Genomic DNA, 18,797 nt, shown 5'->3' with positions numbered 1-18,797 from the left:
AAGGTGCAAGGTGCTGTGTGGTTCTGCAGGTATCATCTCTGCTCCATCAAAGACACATATCAAATGCTATATATATATATATATATATGTGTGTGTGTGTGTATATAGCGTTTATAAACAGAAGAATACAAACACCCCACATGCCTGATCTGGGTGCTGGTTACACACACGTGTTCATTTGTGGAAATTCTTTGAGATGTACACTCATGCTGTGTGTAATTTCCTGAATGTATGTGATCCTTCAATAAATTTTGCTTCTTAAAAAACGGCACCAAAGCATAAAAGGATAACGTGTCATATAAAACTAACATTTATCAAAACAGGGATCAACACCAAAGTGAATCTGTTATAAAATGCGAGTGGTGGTGAGACTGACTTCCAAAGGCAGCATTTCACAGGTGAGCCAGTCAGACAGGTGAATGCACCATGTGGGCATAAGCCGACAATGTCTGAGATCGTCCTCTAATCAGCACTGGTCCCCTTGCCTTGGAAGAGACCAACCTTTTGGGAAATTTATTTAAAAATCATATAAAATGTATAACATTATTGTATATTTCTATTTGTTTAGAAAAAACACATTTTCTAACCACTACTTTAAAAAAGAAAGATTTTTACTATGTTCTGTATGTTTTACCATATGTTAAACCTTTCACAAGAAAATGTAATCCTTATAGTTTATAGACCATTCCCCTGAGAAACTGACTTCCTTAGGAAAATAACCTGTTTAAGTAGGGGGTTTTCAACCTTTTTTGGGTCATGACCCTTTTGGCAGTCTGATGAAGCTAAGGGACCCCCTTCTCAGAATAATGTTTTTAAATGCATAGTTTGAATACATGAGATTACAAAGTAAACCAATGATACTGAAATACAGTGATCAAAATATTTTTTAAATTGTATTGCAATACACGTGCTTCTTTATTAGTATGTTAAATAACAGGATCAAGCACAAGTCTAATAACACTATAACATCCAACAAGTAACAAATACAACCAGTATTTTGAGATATCTGCCAACACTGCAATGTGCTATGTTAATACCTGTAATTGCTATTGCAAACAGTCACAGGTACTGCTAATACCACTGTGATCTGTTGTCTCCGTTATAACTGAAGGAAATGATGAATTTCAGCTATAAGTTAGTGAAATAAAGGTGTAATTTTAGTTTTTTTACTATTATTTTTTAAATAAATGTATTTATTTATTGGCTGTGTTGGGTCTTTGTTGCTGTGCACAGGCTTTCTCTAGTTGCGGCGAGCAGGGCTACTCTTTGTAGTGGTATGCGGGCTTCTCACTGCAGTGGCTTCTCTTTGTTGCAGAGCACAGGCTCTAGGCACACGGGCTGCAGTAGTTGTGGCACACGGGCTCAGCAGTTGTGGCTCACGGGCTTAGTTGCTCTGCGGCATGTGGGATCTTCCCGGACCTGGGCTCGAACCCATGTCCCCTGCATTGGCAGGCAGATTCCTAACCACTGGGCCACCAGGGAAGTCCCAAGGTATAATTTTAATTTGTTTTTTCATCAAAGTACACAGATCCTCTGAGTTCTACCCAGAGCCCCTTTCAGAACCCTTGGCTTAGAATCTCTTTGTACACGATTTTGAATAGGGAAAGGGAAAATAAGTTTGAAACACAGGCTCAAGGGGCAGTATGCAAAATGCGCTTTGCTTTTTAAAGAAAAAGTCATATGAAGAGGCTGCGCTCTTTATGCTTTTCTCATTACAGATATAAAAAGGAACAGCCTAACAAGACCCTAACTATACAGCAAACATGTAGCAAATAAACAGAACAACTATGTTTAACTATGTAGTAAATAAACAACAAACAGACAGCCCATGTACCACCAATAGAGAGACTAAAGGCTACAAATCCTTCACACATTTAAGCTCAGACCTGACTTTATGCCTACAGTTCCCAGCAGTGATGAAAGCTTTAGGCTGACGTCTGAGTAAACTGTAAATTTAAGCTGAAATACGCACAATACCTAAAGAATTGTGGAAAAGGAGGTTTTATAGGGGAAAAAAAGTCTATCAAAATCACATCAGCTCCCATTTACTTTCAGTCTTGTAGCCTGTTAAATAGGCAGAAGTCAAAGGATCTGGGTCCCACTCACAGCCCCATCACTCCCTAGTTGTGTGATCTGGACACCTTCTTTAATCTCTCTGAGTCTCAACTGTATCACCTGAAAGTGTGGATAATCACAGGCCTTATCCTATAGGGTTACTGAGAGGATTACATGAACTAGCATATACAAACTGCTTAGCAAAATGTCTGATCCAGAAGAAGCTGAAACATGTCACCTGCTATTTTTATTGTCTTTATTCTATCAAGAGCTCTTGTGAAGTAAAATTCTATTTTCCTACCACTGGTAAAATCATGTTCTGATTATCTCACTTTCCTAAAGTACTATTTCCTAATGAATAGAACCTCCTATAAGACTGAGGGTAAAGAGTTTCTATAAACCTTTATATTCCTAAACTCAATCTGACAGCTCAAAGCTTAACTGCTAAAAACATCTTTTGGGACCCTTGAATGGCAGAAGGGGCATTCCGATGTGTTAAAAAAAGAAAGCAGTTCAGAGAGCCAATCATGCTGCACCACCACACCCACTACTACCACCCCAGCCTCTCCCGGCTACACAGGAGTCACCCAATTGGCAAACTTTAACATAGGTGCCCGTCCTACACACGTACGTAGATATTTGGAAAACATGAAAGACAATAAGACATTTTAAGATCTAAAAATTCCAGTGCTATCTCTTTACTGGCATTAACAGAGTAAATGCCCATGTACAGGCAATACATAGCACGCCCTTATGAGAAACTCAGAGACCTACATTCTGATTCCAATCACCTCGGGATGCATCAATAAACTTCTACATCAATGGAAAGAAGTCACCTTCCTTGTAGCAGCAGAATGCACCATGCTGATGCTGATGCTAATGCTGACTTATACTGGAAACTGCTTTGTTGAATAAAAAATTAATATCTCCAAAAGTTCTTTGAAAAAAAATAGTGAGCTTAAAAAAAAAAAACATGCCACAGACCACTGTAATTTGAAATACAATTGTTTTTCATTCCTATTGCTGGAAACTAAATATTGGATTTCACATATAATGATGACGATTCAGGCTCTCACGTGTAAGATTTTTCAATGGAAGGAGGCTGGAAGACTACAGTATAATTACAAGTGATCAGAAATTAGTCAAGCCTCTCCCTAGAGTTCAGCTTCCTGGCCTGATGTGGTAGCTCCTGGGTTAATGATTGGCACTCCCTTGGAAGAAAGTAAAGAGAAGAAAAGAAGAAACTGAAAGAATAAACTGCCCTGAGTGTTTCTCATTCCTTCTTTCCCTCAAAGCAATAGGGAGCCACAGCAAGCCGATCAGGGCTTCACTCTACAGAGGCCAAAGCTGGGATCTCCCTCAAGTATCACCAGGACCACACTGCAAGGAGTAGACTACCCACAACTGAAGATTAACTTCCATTTTAACAAGCCACACAGAGACTAACACTAACAACAATAACTAACATTTACTGTGTCGGGAACTTGCTTCATTTCAGCCCCTTAACAACCCTCTGAGTTAAGTGCATAACATTATTTACCATTATTATTACAAATGAGGGAAGTGGGACTCAAGGTGGTTGCCCCCTGGTCATGCAGCTAATTCACGGTGGAGCCAGGACTCAGCCCCCAGGACCGCGATGACAGGGCCTCTCCTAACTGCAGCTAACTGGTCTTTCAGTCTCCACTCCCTGCCACCCAGACAACGCACATCATCTCTCCAAAGACTAGAAAGACTAATCAATTAAATGTAAAACATAACTGAAAACTATTACGATATTTTAAGAATACATTATATTACCCCATTTTTCCTTTCCAACCTGGTTTGGATTAAACATATTAATGCACATAAGCCTTTAACCGAGTGACTGACACAAAATAACTATTTAGTAAATGTTAGCTAGTAGCAGTAGTAATATAACTGCTTGTAATTACTATTATAGGATTCACGTTCTTCCATAAATTCAGGGCTAACCAATTGGCAAAACTCTCCGATAAGTATTTCAATTTCTTCATGTTCATTCTATGATGTCCACTCTTCCCTCCTTTGAAGGTCAATGTTTTGACATAGTTTATTTGGAGTGGTCTGTTTCTGCAATTCACATAATTGCCCAGTAAAAAAAAAAAGTTAATTCCTTTTTCCCCCAAGACTATCAATGCAGTGCTTGTTCTGTTTAATGTCACTTTGGATTACTAAGAGACATAAAAATCCCCAAATATAAACATCATTAAACAAAAACACACTGAAGAGTCATCATTAATTCCTTAAAGTTTTTCTTTGATTGTTTTTTTGTTTGTTTTTTACTTTGTAAACATCTCCACCCAAAACTCAAAGCACAGACACTCAAGTATAGATGAAAACAATCAACCTTTCCCCAACATGAGCTACAAAAACAGCCTTGGGCATCAGTGTGCAGGGTTTACATGGATCATACTGTACTTGCTGGTTTAAAAGCTGAATCATCTTGACTGTTTTAACTTTGTTTATATTGCTTCCTAAAATATTGAGGGTTAGAAATATAATTCACACCTTGTGAACAGCATAGATCTGAAAGGACAGAAGGACTTAGGTGTAGTTTGAAAAGTATATATATATATATATATATATATATATATATACATCCTTGAGCATGTGGCAGAAATTTCCGTCAAAATGGGTTTGCAATCTTAGTGTACATTGCTCACGATGTCCCAGGATTGCCTGTTCATCTCGACTGTCTCCATCCTCCAAGTCTGGCTTTCAGCACAGAATCCCAGGTGTGGAGAGATGGGAAAGTCAGAGAGGACAAGGAAAAGGCCTTATCATTTTAAATGAACCAGAACATGGTAATGTCCTATAGCTATGAAATTTATAGAGAAATAAAGACAGAACAGTGAAAAGGAAAGAACATGGTTGGTCAAACCAGCTCAAGTCTGCATCTTGGCTTCCACTTAAGCTGCTGTGCAACCTTGGGCAAGTTATTTAAACTTTCTGGGCCTAAAGTCCCCATACTATCTACCTCAAGGTGCTGCTTCTGGGATTAAATGAGATAATTTCTATGAAAGTGCCTGGACTAAATCCCTTATTTAAAACCAAAGCCCCAGTCAGTGAGCCCAGAGACTAAACTTTGACCTTAATACATATTTTGTTCTGTCCCTGCAAGGAAAGCCTGCTAGAGATACTCTGTTTCGTGCTGCAGGATTATAAGTCACATGTGAGGTGTTGATAGTAGAAAGATGCATTGATCAAAGGCTTCCATTAAATAAGAGTGCACTGAGTTGCCCTTCACAGACTGAGTTTATACTTTTGTGAACTCTTATATCAAGGTACACAGCAAAGAGAACAAGCTAAACTATAAACTGCTAAAATACTGAGCTCAAAATCATGAAAAATGACCAGAATTTAAACTTTCCTGTGTGTATAAATGCATGCCTAAGTGTTATTGTGAACATAAGTTCAAAGAAAAGCCATAAAACTGGAAAATTGGGTATAAAACTCATTCCCCATTTAGATGAACATTTTAGATAACTTTAAATTCTGGGCAGCTAATCATCTGCCTATATTTTTCTCTTGATCTAGGTGAGAAACAGCACAGTAGGTGCTCATGATCATTGCTGTACAATGTCTCTGAAATAAATGGTGCCACCTCCCTTCAAAGCTAGATAGAGCAACTCCATATATTACCCATCTTGGTTCTTGCATGATCTCTCGGGACACCTGTCTGGCTCCTCCCACTTAGAACAGTTCCACAAACAATAAATAAATTCAGAAAACAGATACCATCTCCTGTTTTTTTTTTAAAAAAAAAAAAAGTACACACTGCCAAGGAATGTTTCCACTGAAAGACCTTAACTCTATGGCTTTGAGTAAAGAAAGAGCTGGGGTCAAATGTAGGTGACAATGACATTGAGAAAGCAATCCCTGGTCAATGTTTCCTGAACTTTGCCTCATGCTTGTTGTGTCAAATCCTCAGCTATCAATCACCTTGCAAGTCTAAAACCAGCAGCTCTCCCCGAGTATACTCATAGGTCCAGTGAGAGAAAGCCAACATCAGCTCCTCCAAGGTGTTGCTGGGGGCAATTTCATCACCGTTGTTGTTGTTGTACTTCCGGAACTCCCCAGTCATATACTTCTCAATGGTCAACCACTGCTTGGCTGAATGGCAGTAGATTAAGAAAACTTCCAGGAACCTATGGCGAGGGAGGGTGGGAAGAGGCCATTGATTCCCCGAAAGGCAGCAAAGGTGGGACTTATATTACTGAATAGAGAGCACCAGGGGAGATGACCTAACTCTAGTCCCAGCAGCCTCAATGCACATGCCTTTGCCTCTCTACTGAAAGAATGGAATGCAAAGACTGGGAGTTTTCCCCACGTTTACCCACCTCCCTTCTTTCTGAGGAACTCTTTTATAAAGAGTACTGGATTCCACTTTTCTTGTCTTGCTCTATGAAGTTCCTTGTAAATGAGACAATAAAACTTTACTGTAAGTCCTCAGCACCAAACTGTGATCTGTCTTGCTAAATGAATACAAGTGTATGGAAACACTCAAGTGAAAGTAACGAGAGTTCACTCCTTTAAGGTTCCTAATTTCTGTAAGATAACAGAAGAAACTAAAATAGAAGTGTTTTTCTACCATAATGTTTCTGGATATTAGTAACTGCACCTGGGATCTGCCTGCTTTCGTAACTGAGAGGTTACTCATGGCCTCTGCTTGATCTTCTCTTTCCCACTCACATAAATTCAGCGATTTAAGCCAAAACATACCTAGGATGTCTAATTCTCTTTTTACTGTCTCCGAGAACTATGTAAGGAAGAAACCAAAGTTAAGGTCATGGGGAACTTCCCCATGGGTCTGGTATTTCTCGTGACTAACAGGGGTGAGAAGAAATTGACAGAAATTCCTACATAAGATGAAGGACCAGGATGCCAATATTTCCTTACCTTGGAGTGTAGGGAATGGTTTGTGGTTTCACTTGGTTGAAGGTATAGATCAGTTTCTGAGCAGCTCTTTGTTGTTGAATTTCCTGCAAAGTAGGGAACATTGATAAAAATATTGGTTTACTATCAGATGCCTACTAATTAATGATCACAGAATTACTAGAGGCCTCCCAAGTGTGATTTTCAGCCTTATTCAGCTTCCACCACTACCCACTCCAAAAGCTAAAGCCAAAAATAACAGTATACCACCACCTCCAAAAAGAATAGGCTATCCTTTGGGTTGAAGATAATGGCCTTCATCTAAAAAAACAGTACTGATGAACCTAGTGCCAGGGCAGGAATAAAGAGGTAGATGTAGAGAACGGACCTACGGAAAAAGTGGGGGAAGAGGGAGCTGGGACGAAGTGAGAGAGTAGCATTGACATATATACACTACCAAATGTAAAATAGATAACTAGTGGGAAGCAGCTGCATAGCACAGGGAGATCAGCTCGATGCTCTGTGACCACCTAGAGGGGTGGGATAGGGAGGGTGGGAGGGAGGCTCAAGAGGGAGGGGATATGGGGATATATGTATGCATATAGCCGATTCACTTTGTTGTACAGCAAAAACTAACACAACATTGTAAAGCAATTATACTCCGATAAAGATGTTAAAAAAATTAAAAAGGCATACTCAGAGAAGTGTCCTCTTTCCCCTATTTTTTCCATCTTAATCTCCTCTTCCCTCTTGCCTTCCACCTCCACACCCCTTTAGGCAATCTATTTCACTGCTTTCTGGTTTAACCTTCCTATGTTTCCTTTTGCGAGAGTAAGCAGATACATTTACGTATGTTTTATTATTTCCCTTTCTTTCTAAGTAGGTGTCTAGCTCCAGAAAAACAAAAGAGTTTATTGGGATTTTTATTGGGATTTTTTTTAAATTGAAGTATAGTTGATTTACAACATTGTGTTAGTTTCAGGTGTATAGCAAAGTGATTCAATTATACACATATATATTCTTTTTAATATTCTTTTCCATTATGGCTTATTATAGGATATTGAATATAATTCCCTGTGCTATATAGTAGGACTTTGTTTATCTATTTTATACATAGTAGTTTGTATCTGCTAATCTTTATTGGGATAATATTAAATTTATAAATTAACTTTAAGAGAACTTATATTTTGGGCTTCCCTGGTGGCACAGTGGTTGAGAATCTGCCTGCTAATGCAGGGGACATGGGTTCGAGCCCTGGTCTGGGAAGATCCCACATGACGCGGAGCAACTGGGCCCGTGAGCCACAACTACTGAGCCTGCGCGTCTGAAGCCTGTGCTCCGCAACAAGAGAGGCCGCGATAGTGAGAGGCCTGCGCACTGCGATGAGGAATGGACCCCGCTTGCTGCAGCTAGAGGAAGCCCTCGCATGGAAACGAAGACCCAACACAGCCAAAATAAATAAATAAATAAATAAATAATAATTTTTTTTAAAAAAAGAGAGAACTTATATTTTGATGATGTTGGAACATCCTAATCAAGATTAAGGATTGTCTTTCTCTTTGTTCAAATTTAGTTTTATATCTTTCAGGAGTGATTTTTCCTCATATAGATTTTAAATATTTCACATTCCACTTATTTCTAAGCATTTTCAATTTCTTGCTATTGTAAACAGGGTTTTCTTTTCCAAAATATCTTCTACTAATTATTTGCTTATATGAAAGTTATTAATTTTGGTGTGTTAATTTTATTGACCTTGCCACCTTGCTGATTTCTTTTATTGCTTGAGTTGTTTTTATCACTAGTTCTTCAGGTTTTCTAGCATTACTATCATATCATCTGCAAACAGAGTTAGTTTTCATTCTTTTTCTGTTCCAGTTTTTATACTTTTGTTTTCTCTTGTCTGAGTTGGTTAATACCTCCAGTAATGTGTTGAATAGTGGTGGAGATGGTGGGCATTCTCGCTTTGTTCTGACCTTGATGGGTGTGCCTCTGTTTTCATATTAGGTAAAATGTTGGCTTTATAGATGAATGTGTGTGAATATATACATACATATGTATATAAACATACACATATATATGTGTGCATATACAGCAATATGTGTGTATGTCTACTCTAATCATATCAGTGGTATTTGACATTTCCTAATCAATGATCTGTGATATATGAATATTATACATAAAGGAAATATTCACCAAAAAAAAAAAAAAAAAAAGATAATGGCCTTTGACCAGGATAGAGCCAGATCCCCTTTCTTCGACCTGTCCATCTGGGCTCTGGGTCTCTGACTTACCCTGAGGCAAAGATGAAGCACAGTACTCTCCTGGAAGATTTTGTGCCATGCCTGCACAACCTCAGGAAGAAAGGACTTCACAATGAAAACGTGCCCCGGCTTGAGGACGTCATCCTCAGACCAGGTACTAATGACTCTCATGGCTTTGCGGAGGCCACCATCCATCTCCTCTTGGGACAACACCTGGATCATTGCAGATCTCCCTCGCTGGGACCAAGAAGACATGCTTTTATCCAGATTCAAAGGGGAACTCTCCTCCAGCCTGTAGACGGTTACTTCTTCTCCTGCGGCAAAGAGAAGCGCAGGGGAGGGGTTCAATGAGATCCATGTCTGTGACATGAACGGCGTCCTAAATATCAACTCAGAATCAGTTCAGTTTCTCAAAGGATCAGAGGGGAATGGGAATTTCATCTGTTCAGAGGCAAGTACAGACATCTGGCCATGTTACAGTCCAGTAAAGAGGGAGGGGGAGAATGAACAAAGCATCAGATGTCACATAAATATTAAGTTGTTCTTCTTATAAATTATAACTAGACAAAAATAAAATCAGAGTAGCAAGGCTATACTTCTTTTGTTAAAGACAAGTACTTTTTTTTTAAACATCTTTATTAGAGTATAATTGCTTTACAATGGTGTGTCAGTTTCTGCTTTATAACAAAGTGAATCAGTTATACATACACATATGTTCCCATATCTCTTCCCTCTTGCATCTCCCTCCCTCCCACCCTCCCTATCCCAACCCTCTAGGTGGTCACAGAGCACCGAGCTGATCTCCCTGTGCTATGCGCCTGCTTCCCACTAGCTATCTATTTTACGTTTGGTAGTGTATATATGTCCATGCCACTCTCTCACTTTGTCCCAGCTTACCCTTCCCCCTCCCCGTATCCTCAAGTCCATTCTCTAGTAGGTCTGCATCTTTATTCCCGTCTTGCCCCTAGGTTCTTCTGACCATTTTCTTTTCTTTTTTTTTAGATTCCACATATATGTGTTAGCGTACTTTTAAAGAGATAGTTTAACCCTGTGTTTATTATCATCCCCCTTAGGAGCTGTTTTAGACTTTTTTTCCTAATTGCCCCTTCCCTGACATTGTAATACCAAAGATATACTGTTTATGTTTATGTACTCTGTGTGTGTGTGTGTGTGTGTGTGTGTATGTGCTTTACACATAAAAATAAAAAGATGTTTTTGCTCTCTTGGGGGTGATATTACCCCACTGAGAATGCATGTCTTAACCCAGTTAAAGTTAGAACCAAAGTCATACCCCAGAGCCTTTCCCTCCTTCCTTTGTGCCTTTGGACAAGTTACTTAAAGCCTCACTTTCCTCATCAGTAAAATGGAAGTGAAAATAACATTCTCTTCATTGGGTTGTTGTAAAGATTAGATATGTTAACCTGGCTAATGTGAAGTAGATCCTCGGAGACAAACCCAATCCCACTTCAAAGATTTTACACACAAATGCTCTTTAACTGCTCTACAGCTTCCACTTTTAGGCTGTTGAACAGGGAGCCATTCTTATTCAACCTAGACTCCTCCTAATATATTGGGCAATGCTTCCTAACAGAAGTGACATATTCTATACAACTTCTGTCCAGCCTGTATTTCATTTTCTCCTTACACCTCAGCTTCAAATGACTTTTCTTATAAACACTGTACTGGTTTACCAAGAAAAGAATCTATTCGCTCACTCTTGCATTTAATTGCTTACCAAAGAACATGTCTAGGTAATGCTTAGTAACATGTTTTGAAATATGTATTCCTGGTGCCCAGATAAATGCCACTTTAGAGTTCTAATTACCTAGAGGCTCTGAAACAGAGCTACCGAGTTGTAAAACCAGCTATGGAGCCAAGTGGAAGGAGAAGGCATTTGCGTTGATGATCAGAAGCCACCTCATCTGTCCCCATGTGAAGGGTTTGAGGAGAAGCAAGATCTAGGACAGTGTGGCGACCCTTGTTATTTTGTCAGTTGGCAGGACAGAGAAACGCCGGTAGCCTTGGCTATTGAGAGCTTGTTTTTCCTTACTATTCCAGCCTTTAAAAATTACATTTGCTCTCTGAGTTAAGAGCAATTAGTTTACATGAAACAAAACAAACAAAAACAAAACAAACAAATAAAAAGCGATATACAAAGCGTTTCTCTTTAGATGTCTATTAGCTTCTACTGTATTGACGTTTAATGCTTTCTTCTGTATTTATTACGCATGGTGGGTTGGTTCTTTTCTTTTCTACTTACTTCCAGCCTGAAATCAGTGAATGCCAGGTGCAACGTTATTGCTTTTCCCCCAGCTGCTGCTCATTATAGGTCCCATCCCCATAGTATATCAGATTTTGACTCTAGATACCAGCCAGGCAGTTAACAAGACTTTCCATTTTAGGAAATTAATATCACTAAACTGCAACCATGGGCAAAAGAAAATTTGCAGCTAAAATTATGCAAAATGGTTTCTCCTATGATTCACTCAGATGTTATGCCTTTGCCCTGGCACAACCTCAAGAAGGTAGAAATGGCACTCACCAAACAGTTGGATTGGTGTAAATGGTATGGTCTGAGAAAGCCTCATTAAATTGTTCCTTTCAATGGCTGCAAACAAAAGCAGATTTACTAGTTTAAGTATGCATCAGTGGGCTGAATTTACAGAAAGCCTCCCCCACATCAATATACTCATATAATGTTAAAATATTTTATTTCAAAGACCCTTTATTTTTTCTTTTATCAAAAATATTATCTATAGGGACTTCCCTGGCAGTCCAGTGGTTAAGACTTCGCTTTCCAATGCAGGGGGTGCAGGTTCAGTCCCTGGTGGGTGAACTAAGATCCCACATGCCTCGGGGCCAAAAAACCAAAACATAAAACAGAAGCAATATTGTAACAAATTCAATAAAGACTTTAAAAATGGTCCACATCAAAAAAAAAAAAAATCTTGGGGCTTCCCTGGTGGCGCAGTGGTTGAGAATCTGCCTGCTAATGTAGGGGACATGGGTTCGAGCCCTGGTCCAGGAAGATCCCACATGCCGCGGAGCAACTAGGCCCGTGAGCCACAACTACTGAGCCTGCGCGTCTGGAGCCTGTGTTCCGCAACAAGAGAGGCTGCGACAGTGAGAGGCCCATGCACCACGATGAAGAGTGGCCCCCCCCTCGCCACAACTAGAGAAAGCCCTCGCACAGAAACGAAGACCCAACACAGCCAAAAATAAATAAATTAATTAATTAATTTAAAAAAAATCTTAAAAAAAATTATCTATAATACAGTATTTAAAATAAACTATGCCTTAAACAGGAAGGATATCCCAGTTTTAGGAATAGATTATATGAGATTATATAATATGTTCTGAGGCAGCGCTATTACCTCCACTCTCCTGAATACCAAATACCATACTAATCCATTCAGATGCGGAACTTGCTTTTAAAGAGCATTTTAATCTGTGGTCTTTCTGGTTTTTCTTTTCCAGATCAAATCTAATGCACAGCGGACTGTGGGGACATCTACTGTTGATTTTGCAGAGTTCATCTTCTTTTCCCAGAGAGAGCTGAAGACCAGTTTTAATTAGAAGCAAGTGATCTGCATTTTCCTGTTAAGAGCTGTATCTTAACAAATCAGAGTTGATGTGAGTTACAGTGTTCCTCACCAGATACTTTCTTCAGTTGACAGCTGGAGTCAAAATAACGGATTACTGCTGAGCTGAAAGACCCAGTTACAAGAGCCTGGAATGTGGAGTCTGAAATCCACAGAAACACTATTCACTACAGAGGAGAATTCAGGATAAGGTAGCCTATTACTGGACCCTGAGCACATGACCTTGATATAATAATAACAAAAATTATCACACCAATACACTTGTACTCTTGTACTGAGCTTCAGATTATATAAAAAGCTTGCTCATGTATTAAACCAATACTGAGAGCAACGATGCCCAAAAGACCACCCAATGGCACGAGTCCAGCTGGTTGTTACACTGCTTTGCATTTCAAAGTGTTTCCCTCTTTATTCGCAACTAGCCCTTTGGCAGATTTTTCCTCAGGAAGGGCAAGTACAATTATTCCCACTTTGAAAGAAAGACAACTGAATCACTGTGAAGTGATGTTGCTTAAGAGAGTCAAGACCCTTGACATCTTGTTTAATAACATCCCTTAAGGTGTCTTTGTTGAATTTACCCTGTGGGGTTGGCATTCATTCAGTGGTTACCCTCACTGAGGGCCCAGTGAGGGTGCAAAACCCTTCCTCAGAGGACTAGCCTCAGGCCTGTCTCCTCCCCAGTCCAAAACACAAAGATCTCTGGCTTTTGAGCTTGTAAGGAATTTTCAGATCTCAAGGTCATCTTTCCTCTTTACAATTTGGAACTTACCAATACACACACTTTTTTTTTAAATCCAAATTCTCTTAAATCCTAAAAGCTTGTTTACCCAAGTTAAGAAATCTGAATGTTCTCTCATCAGAGTAAACAACAACTTTCCAAGTTGGAGCCATATCAACACCACAAATTCACCAGTGTTTCTGTTTCCAAATGCAGAATCACAGACATTTAGCTCCATTGACATGTCTATGTACACAGGCATCCTACCTGAATAATGATGGTGAGACTCTTGAGGGCTTTTTAAGGCAGTTGAGATTTCTGAAATTACAGAGAAGATTGGCATTTTAATTACTCGGCTGGAGATAAATGCATGCTTATGAATATATTGCCTTCAAAGTTATTATTGAACGGGTTAATCAGAATGGCTTCTCGGTTTTCGAAAAAGATTGCCTAATATCCTTTAACCACGTTATTGTGCATGGTATCCTGACAGCTTCCAATCATCAATGCAATGTCTCCAAACATATTTATATAGGGAATTGAAGAAAGACAGGTAATATTAGCCTCAAAGATGTATTTCCTTTGAACCAATTACACCTCTGTGTTGCAGAAGGCACTTGGCTGCCCATCACATTGCACGACATCCCAGAAGCACAGTTCTCTGAGCTCCCTACCAAAATGCAGTACCCACATAAAGACATTATTAATACCAAGTTATTAGCACACGACTTCACTGACTTAAAATAACAACAAAATGATGAAAACACATTAAGAGGAATATAAGAGAAACAAAGAAGGAGGCAGAGAATGTGACAGCAAGGGATTTGTTTGGTTACAGACAGACTGTGTGTTGGGAACACCTCTTGCAAGTTTAACTGGTTCTCTTCTATCTGCTCAAGTCCTAAATTACAAGGCTCAAGAGAAATCCTTTGCAACAATTTTGCCATTTCATAAAATCAAAATTAAAGTCGAGAACTTTAGTCTCATGGTGGGAACTACTTGATACCTTGTAGAGGAAGCAGCATAATGAGCCCAATTTCACAGATGTCTCTGGCTTCTTGTTGCTGGATAAGGAAGAGAAGAAACTCCCTCCCTCTGGGGGTGCTGGGTAAAAGGTAAGATCATCAAAAAAGACTGTTCCTGTCTAAGTACGATTCAATAATTAAAAAAAAAAAAAAAAAGTATTTAGCTCCCACTAAGGGTCATGCTAGGCATGAGAGATGTGAATAAGATGTGGCTCCCACCTTAGAGAAAAACAAATATGAAATACATGTAAACTATAATCACAATACAGTTTGCTAAGTAATATAACAGAGTTGTAAATAGAGGCTTAGGTAATCTTCATAGACAAACAATGTGAAATAGAGTATGGGCATCTGAGTCTAACAAAACTGAGTTTCAATCCTGGCTTCACCACTTAAGGAGCTGTGAGATCTTGTTCACATTCATTCAGCATATATTTATTGACCTACGATGTGCCAGGTATTAGTCTATCCTCGAGAGAAAGAGCAGTAATGAAAACAGATAAAGGCTACATTGTAGGAAAGGGAAATAAGAAGTAAATAAGTAAATATATAGTATTATAGTATATTACATATATATTGAGAGAGTTAGGAAGCGTGGGAGACAGGGAGATTACTATTCTATATTATATAGGTTGGTTAGGAAAGACCTCTCTGATAAGGTGAAATGTGAGCAAAGACCCGAAGGCAGAGAGGGGGTGAGTCATATGGATAAATGAAGAGTATTCCAGGCAGCAGTAATGGCAAGTGCAAACATCCTGAGGCAGGACCATACGTGCTGTGTTAAGGAGGAGAGAGTGGCCAGAGTGGACTGTGCCGAGAGCAAACGAGAGGGGAGAGTTGAAGGAGGGGGAGCCGATCAATAGGGCCTTGTAGACGGTGTTTGGACTTTGCTTTTACAGAGTGAGCGGGAACACCATTTGAACAGAAGAGTGACTCAATATGACTTTGAGTTTAAAAGTGTTATTCCAGCTGCTCTCTGGAAATAGAGCGACAGTTTGGAGGCCATCCTGTAATCCAGGGAAGAGGTGAAAAGTGATATGTGGGCGTAGCAAAGTGATCAGCTTCTCAACATATTTTGAAAGACTTACTGATGGGTTGGCTGTGGGGATGTGAGAAAATGGGAGTCAAGTACGATTGCAAGACTTTGGCCTCAGCAACGGGAAGGATAAAGTTGTCATTTCCTGAGATGGCAGAGAAGGGAGGTGGAACATCTTGTTCCACATTTGAAGATGCCTTCTAGACACCACGTGGAGAGGGTAATAGGTAGGTGGTCACATTCTTCATGGAAGAAATATTGCATAAAAGGGCTCATTCATGAGCCTGGAAATTTGGACTGGGGCCAGACTCTCTAGAGCAGTAAGAAAGAGTAAGGGATTTGCAGCCCATCCTATAGGTAATGGGAAGCCACTGAAGGTTTCACATAAGTGATGAAGGTGCCCAGTCTGTATCAAGGGGTCAGGAAGATGGAAAGGTACAGTTTGTGATGAAATTTGAAAGTAGCTAATGAAAGTGGCTTCACCAGAGAGGTGTCTCACCAAAGTAGGCTTGGTCCTACTTAGCCACTTGGGGCATGGAGTCCCACTGAAGACATACAGGAAAGGAGATCCACATACAATCTTATGAATGGTTCTTAAATAGCAATGTGTTAAACGATGACAGTAAGAGTTGTTGAACAGTCTAAATGAGCTCAGTGGCTATACCCTCACTCACAGAGAAAACTAAAATCACAGTCAAAAACAGGTAACAAAAATTTTTAAACCAGACATCACTCTTGATTTATCTGGAGAAAGACATTCAACTTTCTACTTTTCTACCGAACTTGCTACTTTGTATAGTAAACAAAAATCATAAATAGGATTTCAAGAACTATAAAAGTCTGAGACAGCAGGAGAGTAAACCTCACCACTGATAAGATGAAAAAATAAAAATATAAAAACTTACTATTAACTCCATTTGAACTTCTCAACCTGTTTGAAAAATTTAAGTTGTTTAGATAATGCTTCAAATTTTTCAATGATCAAAGAAAGGAAAAGTGTGTGAAACAGTAATAATACAATCTATAAGTATATATGTATATACATGTGTATATATTACGTTGAAGGAAGAGTATCAGTTACATTTGATCCCTACCTTTAGAGAAACAGTTTACAGCCCTACAATTGTTTTCACAGAAGAATGAGCACCAGATATACATGTAATTAATTTACTGAGTAGGCCCTAAGCTAACTGAAAAGCAGTTGTTGGTTTTTGTTTTTAATTAGTTATGTGATCACACAACATATATAAGATTTAACTGTGTTTGTGTTGTTCTGGATCAATTAAACTAAAGGCTTCCTGAACTATGCAAAGCAGATGCCTACAAATGAGTCTGTGAATATCTCTGGACAAGCCAACAAATCAGTTTCATTAGCCCACATGGCCCCTAAATGTTCACAGGCTGAAATTAGCTCTCTTTAAATTGTTACATGCCCTGCTCAAGTGCACAAGTGGCCATGGGCAAGTTGGAATAAATACATTCGAAGACTATCTCCAGTATTTAAGGTCCTTGGGGAAGCAAGTACAATTAAAATTATTGTTTAATTTCATGCTGCAATAACCCACTACTCTGCATGAGCACAAACTACTGAACCTTTGGGAGAAGAAACTCATGTGCACCTTAAGGCTAGAGGCAGACTTGCACAGAGAGACCTTGAGAGCTCCAGAGAAAAGGCCATCTCAAACAGAGCTGACTACAAACTGACCACCATATTCCACCTGCCTGGCATCAACGGGCCCTTTGTAGAGTACAGATGCTTTTGAATTCTGCTCCTATAACTCTAAGAACGGTTAATTTGATTACGTAACTGGAAAAGTCCATAAAACACTACAAACAGAATAATCTTTGCTTGGTTGGTTTTCAAATTTTCTCTGAATAAATAAAAATCCAGGAGGAACCTCAAGTCTATAAAAAGGTGAGTTCTCTGTCTCCTCTCTCTAGCCCTGTCTTCCTTTCTCTCTGTCTCAATCCTTCTCAAATTGTTACTGCTTTGACAAACACTTAGGATGTTAAGGAGAAACCAAAAAGATCCATCTTATAAACTAAAAGGAAAATTTTGAAAAAAAAAACTAAAAAAATGATTTAGTCTTCATTCTAAGTCTTTTTATTTTCAGTCAAGACAAATTTATTCCTACTTTTTAATGCAAATTTCACTCTTATCTCTCAGAAAATATATGATACTCATTATTTCATGTGTGCTTTTTCGACACTAAAAAGACAAACGGTTAGGGACTTCCTTGGTGGTGCAGTGGTTAAGAATCCTCCTGCCAATGCAGGGGACACAGGTTCGAGCCCAGGTCCGGGAAGATCCCACATGCCGCGGAGCAACTAAGCCAGTGCGCCACAACTACTGAGCCTGTGCTCTAGAGTCCGCAAGCCACAACTACTGAAGCCCGTGCGCCTAGAGCCCATGCTCCGCAACAAGAGAAGCCACCGCAATGAGAAGCCCATGCACCACAATGAAGAGTAGCCCCCGCTCGCCGCAACTAGAGAAAGCCCTCATGCAGCAACGAAGACCCAACGCAGTCAAAAATAAAATTAAATTAAAAAAATAAAGACAAATGGTTAATTTGCTACAGTAGTACATGTATCATTATATTCTTAAAAGGCACTAAGGTGAGATCGTGTTGCCAGAAACCGGAAAACTGGGAGAATAAATAATTTTCATTCTTGCTAACACAAGAAAAATACTGTCATTGGACACACATTTTTTTTTTCTCCTTTTCTGACCCAATTAAACCTTTATTCCCAATCCAGTTAAAAAAAATAAAAGCCAAAGATGCTTAAAGACAGACATTTAGAAATACTCACTGAGAGTTCCTATTGACATTGGTGCTCCCTGAATTCCACAAAGAGTTTTTGCTTAGATCCTGGGCAGAAGGGAAAGGTCATTACATGTTCACCCAACTCTCTCCCACCCCAAGCTTCCAGTAATACATTTGCAGAACACACTCCTTGGAGGGTATAGTTCTTTTTTTCCCTTCCTCTAGGCTCAATATTTCTCTTACTAAACATGCAAGACTCAAGCTAGAAAGATGCATAATGTTAGCACAATATATGAGTAACTCAATGTGGTGACTGACCTTAACAGAAAGAATTACTTTTATGGGGACATCAAAGAGAAAATGTAATACATAACGGTTTTTACAAAAATGAGAGTGAACATATAGCATCAGTTAATGACATGAAAGAAGAAAAGAAGGT

The 18,797-nt window shown here is 39.2% G+C and overlaps 1 protein-coding gene across 4 annotated transcripts in view; it reads right to left on the bottom strand.

The window, feature by feature from the left end:
• Positions 1 to 18,797, bottom strand: part of TRPM6 (transient receptor potential cation channel subfamily M member 6) — a 209,006-nt gene that overhangs the window by 8,302 nt on the left and 181,907 nt on the right. For all 4 annotated transcript variants that reach the window (XM_082470799.1, XM_082470801.1, XM_082470798.1 and 1 more), the window contains 7 exons: positions 18,405 to 18,463; positions 16,499 to 16,524; positions 13,800 to 13,850; positions 11,755 to 11,820; positions 9,243 to 9,526; positions 6,976 to 7,058; positions 6,019 to 6,224 (listed from right to left, as the gene is read on the bottom strand). In XM_082470799.1, coding sequence (XP_082326925.1) covers positions 6,019 to 6,224; positions 6,976 to 7,058; positions 9,243 to 9,526; positions 11,755 to 11,820; positions 13,800 to 13,850; positions 16,499 to 16,524; positions 18,405 to 18,463 — 775 coding nt within the window. The remainder of the gene's footprint in view (positions 1 to 6,018; positions 6,225 to 6,975; positions 7,059 to 9,242; positions 9,527 to 11,754; positions 11,821 to 13,799; positions 13,851 to 16,498; positions 16,525 to 18,404; positions 18,464 to 18,797) is intronic.

The sequence above is a fragment of the Balaenoptera physalus genome (genome assembly GCF_965194825.1).
Source record: "Balaenoptera physalus genome assembly, chromosome: 7".
Taxonomy (NCBI): domain Eukaryota; kingdom Metazoa; phylum Chordata; class Mammalia; order Artiodactyla; family Balaenopteridae; genus Balaenoptera; species Balaenoptera physalus.
This window is presented reverse-complemented; position numbering and strand designations above follow the sequence as displayed.